The sequence below is a fragment of the Centroberyx gerrardi genome, chromosome 13 (assembly GCF_048128805.1).
Source record: "Centroberyx gerrardi isolate f3 chromosome 13, fCenGer3.hap1.cur.20231027, whole genome shotgun sequence".
NCBI lineage: Eukaryota > Metazoa > Chordata > Actinopteri > Beryciformes > Berycidae > Centroberyx > Centroberyx gerrardi.
The window spans coordinates 13,327,104-13,334,458 of NC_136009.1; the positions used below are offsets into that span (position 1 = coordinate 13,327,104).

Below are 7,355 nucleotides of genomic sequence, written 5' to 3' on the forward strand. Positions count from 1 at the left end.
ATCTGGCCGGATCAAACCCTCTGCATCTGCAAAGAACCTCTGGAACACCTCAGACTTGAACCATGCAGCTGTGTATCATTAGACTGTCATGCCTGGCTCTCTTCGCCGGGGTTCTGGCACTGATGGCAACAGGATCCGGTAAGTCACTCCAGTAACCTGCTCCAGGACAGCTGCAGTAGGCGTGTAGCTCCATCCTCATTTGATACGAAATAGTACTAGAATCTGAAGTGGTTGAGCTCTGGGAAAAATGCAGGCCAACACTCATTTATCAACCTATTTGTTCTAATAGAAAGGGGAGAAGGGTTTTGATGCTGCAAATGAAAGAGACGTGTGTGCTCATAATGGCAAATCCTTGTATGTTTCATCAGAAGCGGGAAATAAAGTGCACAACTGCTGCACTGAGGTCACCATCATGAACGTCACCGCTCCCATCCTCGGCTACAGGGTCCAGAGGAAGAACCCACCTTGTGTCCGCGCTGTCATGTAAGAACCACACTCCTCGTTTTCTTCACTGTAGACACATGGTGTGGGGATCTAAGTTGAAAACCTATGCTCTATTGCTGAGTGTATATCTCCATGAGAGTTTTGGATTCCTGCTATATTAGAACATTTATAAGGTCATGGTGTCTGATTGTTTTTCTTTTTTCCATCCAGCTTCAAGACCACAGACGGTGACATCTGCAGCCACTGGAAACAGGACTGGGTCTATGAGAGGATCAAGGAACTCGAGTGAGTAGGCCTTTGGTATTTCTGCCAGTCTCCAGAATGGAGGGCCAGCTCATACTAATACAGATAGCATCGCTGTATAAATCAAATATGTAAAGATCAGTTGATGGACCATTGATGCTCATGCTTGTGTGTTTTACAGGGAGGCCCGCAGAGCGAAGCAGAACACCACCGGTGCCACTACATCTTCTACCCCATAGAAACCGCTCTTCACCTTCATCCTGATCAGCATGAATATCTTCAGCCAACCGCCTTTGAATTAATTTAAGTTATTTAAAATGCTTTTTAATGTTATTCTGGTATATTTATTATTTATTGCTGTGAATATTTATTGGCTTTTCCTGTCATTTTCCTGATGATTTCCTGCCTGTGCTATTTCTTCAGTGTTAACATCAGGCCTAACAAGGATATAAAATGCAAAAAGCTTCTGTGTAGAGTACATAACAATGACTAAATAAGACTAAATAAATGCTGTTATTTACTGTCCACACTTGTCATTTGTATTGCTCAATATTGGAAAACAAATGTATCCATGCTCTTATTTTCACTACTCTTAAACATCAAATGACCATCATGGCATCGGTGGATCAACCAATGTAATGTGACTGGCACTGGCTGGTAAAGTTACAGTTTATTACGGATCGTTTCCGCCATCTAGTGGAAAGTCGACGTTACTGCAGTGCAGTTTGATGAGAGCGTGTGTCATTGAAGGAGTCACCTTGTCTGGCTGAAGCACCAACCCCTTGGGGCAGCGCTCTGAAATAGCACAAGAGGTTGCCTCCCTGTCATTCATGTCATGCATTTGCATCAGCTTGGGGGGGGGATGCACCAACACAGCTCATCAAAAAGGTTTTAGACACCTTCCAGCAGATGTGCTGGCTGCAACCTCCTCTAAACACGGCAGGCGCCCATGTCACACCACAAAAAATAAACCATGCACCATGCAAAGCAGTAGTTCACTCAGGTTGCACAGGTTTTTCAGCTGTTGTAGGGTTAGTGTTAGGGTTAGAATAATATCTATTGAAGTTACAGTGAGCTGTGCCTTCCCTAGAGAGAGTCAAATTACAGTAATATGTTAAAGTTTGTTGAAAATACTAAGAGCTCCACAACCATTGCTGAAAATGTGTTTTTGCAAGCAATGAACCACAGCTACATTGTAAGTTACAAGATACCTTTCAGTGAGCTAGTGTGGTAGATTTGACATTGATTTGATTAAATAAATGCAGACAATAATAGTATTGTGAAGGAAATATTTATTTCTCTTTTTGAGAAATATGTTTTTGCATATTTTGAATGAGCAGATTCACAGTTTGTAGGTTACATTACCCCTGTGTCTTTAAAGGCTTTAAGGTCTTTAGGAAGAAGCGCACTCTAAAAGCATGATTAAAAAAAAAGAAACTGCCATCGAAACATTTGTTAAATGACTGAGGACATAGTCTGCATCAGTGGTCCCCAAGCTGTTCTCCTCTCACGGCCCCCTTGAGTCATGATAATACAACTTTAGGGCCTTTTTTCTTCATTCTGAGATAACATCCCAGACTAATTGGATCATTTCATCATATAATAGGCTAATTTTGTCTCTCACATTGGTCGTTCCGTAACATAATTTCTTTAACTACAATTCTCTGAGGCCTTACAACACATGACATGTTTAGAGGCCCCCCAGGGGTGCCACGGACCACAGTTTGGGAACCACTGACCAACATCAACCATAAGACATGACCGAGCCGTTTCACAGAATGCTGCTGCTGCCAGTCAGCTTGAACGAGGCTGGGCTAATAGAGAGTTTCAGTGCTGTTGGAGATGATGCCTTCGTTGGTCCCGTTGAAGAAAGATCCACTTCCAGCACTTCTCATCATCACGGCTCCACCTGTGGCAGGATTGGCTTTGGACAGCTTCTTCAGTCTTGCACTAGAAAATATATATATTTCACTGATGCTGCTCCAAAGACATGACAAAAAGACACTAAAAACACTTGTCCTGTTTTATGGCTCCATGTCTAAAACATAGTTGGTGTTTCAGAGTGAGTGTGGGTGTCATACCTGAGTTGGGCCAGAGCTTTCCTCACCCACTCATCCTTGGAGGTGGCGCACACCCTCTTGTTCTTAATCGTGTAGAAACTGTAACAGTGAACACACACACAGCATCTTCAGCCACACAGATAGAGAAGGTGTGTGTGTGTGTGTGTGTGTGTGTGGGGGGGGGGGGGTTGTGTGTTTGAAAGAGAGCAAGAGAAAGAGAGAGTAGAGAGGGAGAGACAGTGTCTGCTATTCAGATAAGAGAGAGAGGGAGGACAGGGAGAGGCAGCTGGTTCGGGGGCATTAAAACAGGCAGTATGTGCACAAATATCACTACATTCAAATATCACAGAGAGAGAGAGAGAGAGAGAGAGAGAGAGAGAGAGACGGATGGCGGGTGGGGGTGGAGTGGTGACGGATTGGCGAGGGAGAGAGAGTCTTACATGATCGCAGAGATGTGGCAGTTTTCCCAGGGGGTTTGTTCTTTGTAGCCCTTTATAAAGTGGACGGCCACAGGCGTCTTGGTGTAACTCATACAACAGACACGAGCAGCTACACACACACACACATACACACAAAAACAGACACGTCACATTACCAATTACATCTCACAATGGTCAGTTTAACATTTCTTTCCTCACAATCCCAATGAAATGTGTGTGGTGTGCGGTGACCTGTGTGTGTCACAGGTCACCGCTAACACCTCTAAATTATTGTTCTTGGCATCCATAGTTAATATTAACCTAAATGATAAGCAGGTAAAAGTGACCAGGTAAACTTACAGGCAGCTGGAGTCGGTCTGAGCAGGCCCAGTATGCAGCAGAGGAGCACGGTTGTCACGGTGACCATACCTCTGGGAGCCATGTTGACAAGACGAAGGACCAGAAGAGAATTTACCAAATACCTGCTCTCTGCTCATATATACCCCTACCTACCTACCTGCCTACACATGTGTGTGTGCACGTGTGTGTGTGTGTGTGTGTGTGTGTGTGTGTGTGCACGTGTGTGTGTGTGTGTGTTTGCCACTTCTCACGTTCGCTGTAACCTGTGGCTCGTTAATTGAGGACAGGAAGCCTACTATTGCATCATGGCTGACAAATTTGTGCACACATTGCACAAATTAAGCCTCTACTGTGCCATTATGCAATGCCAAGACCTGTTTATGTGGGCATGCGGGCCTATGAGACTCTCGCTGTGGAGCTGGTGCACTGATGCATTAGGTTCATATAATCTCCTTGGGCTCTCATCTATATTTATGCTTTCTGGGTTAATAAACTTGCTGTGAAGTTCTTCATGTACAGCACAGCACATCCTAATCTGCACACACTCTTTGCTTCATTTCTGCAGTTTGATTTCTCCCAGGCTGCATTACTGCATATTTAGACCTCAATGCAAATGCACGTGTAATTGTGTGTAAATGCAATTTGTTACACAAAATATCGTGCTCATCGTATTTCCTAGATTGTCTGGTGTTTACAATAATGACTCTAATACCCATTGTCATAATTTGACATTGTAGCTTAAAGCTGTAGCCAGCATGTTTTACACAATCAGCAATCTGAGATTTTGTGGTGAGAAGCGATGAAGTATGAGAGGCTTGTCAAAACCCCCCTCCTCGTTAGCATGACCTATTTACTCTGCAGAAAGCTGACAACTCCAAATCCAGCTCAGCTGACCTAGATAGGCACAGCATCTTTAAGTTATCAACACTATACATCTCCAAAACTAGACGTACACATTGTAAATGACAGGTTGTAAAAGATAAAGGGTTCCTGCACAATAAAGTACTGTTAATGCTTCGCAGCATCTATCAGGAATGTTCTAGACGACAGTCACCATGGTCATGCAATTATTCCACTGACACTAGATGTGTGTGAGTGTGATAAAAAACATATCTAAATTGCATCTAAGTAGTGTGCCAGGCAACATATAAACGATGATGTTCTTATAGAGGTAGTGGGAAAAACCACATTGTACCCATTTATGTGTACATGTTTACACTTAAATGTAATACTCTTTTGATCCCTACAGGAGAAATGTGTCTTTTCCCTTGCTCCAGTCAGAGTGCAGGTCAGCTACATCAGCGCCACTAGAGCTGGTAGGGAGTCAGTGTCTTGCTCAAGCACACTTCAGAAAGGCAGATGCATGCTGTCACATGGGCTTGAACCTCCAGTTGAAGGACAGTCTCCCCACTCACTACATCACCTTAACTGTGATTATTAGGTGTAAATGGGAACTATACTGTACATGCTGGAAATTAGTTGAATGGCCATGCAAGTCCTCCTGCATCCCCAGACATTAGCTGGGGGGATTCTCTTTCTTCTTCCGAAATGAATGCCTCCCTTAGAGTATAGAGGAGTCCTCTTGAATTAATTAGAGAGGAAAGGAACGAGCTGAATAGTCAATTTGCAGCAATATTTTAGAAAACAAGTGTTTGCTGAGTTGCTGCTGCTGTGTTCATAGTGTATGCCTCCCTGTAGGAATAACTGTGGTAAGGAAAACACCCTGATAGCTGTAGCATGTTTTCTGCATTGGTCTGTATTTGTGCATTTATAGATTAAACCAGTGTTTAGGTCAATGGCAGCCCACGCATCACCTTGTCTGATCTGGTGGGACCAATAACGACTCGTCTGGCTGTGCTTTGTCACTTTGTGACAGTTTCCGAGATCATGACTCAGTCTGCCCTCATTATGACTGGCTCATCTTCTGCCCTCTCTGTCCTCCCACTTGGCAGTCAGGCCCACCAACACAACTCAATTTGGTACATCACACAAACTCATGCCGCTTTTGATGTTGCCCAACAGTAGTTGTTATTACCATCTAGACCAGAGGGTGGCAATGTTGCTATGGGCTAGTCCATTGACAGCATTGTCACACAAGGCATTAAATGGATGTGTAACAAATGGGCTTCTGGCTTCTTCTTGTGTCGCACATCAAGCTAAATATCTACCATCACAAAATCAGGAATTCCTTGTGATATGCAAAATGGAATTTATGCTTTTTATTTCTTAGAATTCTACTTTAGAATAAGGGCATGCATGGTTCAGCACCGCCATCCACCAAATACATTGGGCAACAGAGCAGCAATAAATTCAGCAACAGAGTTGCAATAGATTGGGAGTCACCCAAAGGTTCTCCCATGTTGTGACGACTATTCAAGCAGAAATCATGACAGAAACACTGTTTGGGAGATTCTTTTTACAGGTTTTGCAGCAGCTGTTTATGTCCTGGCTTCTGCTTCATTCTCTCGCTGTCTTTTTCTGTGTTTGTGTGTGTGTGTGTGTGTGCATGTGTGTGACCTATCGCGTCTGCTGATAAAGCAAAGGTGACATGATAAACTGAGCAATCATCTGGTTTTACAGCCTAATCCCTAGTAATCCTCCCTATAACACAGCCTCTTATCTTCGCTCTTTCTTCTTCTATGAAAGACACACAAACACACGCGGAGACACACCGACGCGCACACATTCATGCACAAACACACACAGAGACACACACACACAAAGACACACAGCTTCCCATGTGCAGTTCACTGACTCAAAAATAGCAATAGGGGGAGACTTCAGAGGGAACACCTTGTAACCATCGCTCATGCTGATACCAGTTTCTCTCATCTTTCTCTCTCAACCATATGGAAGCTACTACTGCATGATCAAAGGAAATATTTGAATCACATTTTCTTATATAGGTATTATAACAATGAATACACTGTGCATAATCATAATAAATATACACGTACATACTTATTTACTGTTATTACAATATTATCCAATATCCATTTACTGGGTGTATTATTTTTGGAGGAAAGGGTGGAAACAGAGAAGAAATAGATTGTCTGTTGTTTGGCCAAAGCCTGTCTCTCCTCCTGGGCCTCTCTCCTACTTCTTGGTCTCATAATGGTGTATGGATGGCAAGAAAAGGAGGAAGGGGAGGAGAGAGGAGGGAGGGTAAAGAGAGGGGGGTCGCCATTGAGTTGTCCACCCACACAAAGCCCCCTCTGGTCACCTGCGTGGGCTTGGGCCAACAGAAGGCGAGGATGCACGCACACACACACACAAACACACACACAGAGATAAAAAGACAAGCAGGCTAACCCCCATGTCAAATGTGGCACAAGAGCTTGGAGTAAAAAAGCTTTAAATTAGTAAGAAACTTCCTTGAAAGTACAGACAGTGGCGTTGTCAGGGCTCTTAAAAGCGGCTCACGTTCAGGCAGCGAGGGAGGCAGGAGAGACATGAAAAGCTCTCAAGGCACTTGGCTGTGGCATGATCTTCAAAAAATGCCTAGTTTATCATAATTAGCATTGTTCAAGACTGTCAAACCCGTGAGGCACCAAAAACAAAGCGCTCTTCAATATTTTATTGAGAAGTTATGAGGAATTACTTGATATATAATTATGTGAGCCCGGCAGATTCTGTCCTCGCCGTCTCCTCCCACATCCCATCTGCCCTGCGTGTCCAGAGTGTGGGTGATTGAAGTAGCTGCGGGGGGGTGGGGGGGGAATTATTGTGAAAAATTATAAGAAAACTTGTGATGTAACAGTCTTGAGTTGCACTTCTGCTGCTCGGCTGACATTGTAACGTCCACGGCCTGCGATAGAATGAGCGGAAG

The 7,355-nt window shown here is 43.8% G+C and overlaps 2 protein-coding genes across 2 annotated transcripts; one reads left to right on the forward strand and one right to left on the reverse strand.

The window, feature by feature from the left end:
* LOC144542154 (uncharacterized) lies at positions 1 to 1,212 on the forward strand. The gene is made up of 4 exons (XM_078287866.1): positions 1 to 138; positions 369 to 483; positions 655 to 729; positions 869 to 1,212. The coding sequence occupies exons 1-4, from the start codon at positions 63 to 65 to the stop codon at positions 924 to 926; spliced, it is 324 nt and encodes a 107-aa protein (XP_078143992.1). The 5' UTR covers positions 1 to 62; the 3' UTR covers positions 927 to 1,212.
* A 750-nt stretch (positions 1,213 to 1,962) lies between these two features.
* Positions 1,963 to 3,617, reverse strand: LOC139929263 (C-C motif chemokine 20-like). Its single transcript, XM_071922115.2, has 4 exons — positions 3,527 to 3,617; positions 3,188 to 3,296; positions 2,769 to 2,846; positions 1,963 to 2,637 (listed from the first exon to the last, which is right to left on the reverse strand). The coding sequence occupies exons 1-4, from the start codon at positions 3,606 to 3,608 to the stop codon at positions 2,502 to 2,504; spliced, it is 405 nt and encodes a 134-aa protein (XP_071778216.2). The 5' UTR covers positions 3,609 to 3,617; the 3' UTR covers positions 1,963 to 2,501.
* Between the last annotated feature and the right edge of the window lie 3,738 nt (positions 3,618 to 7,355).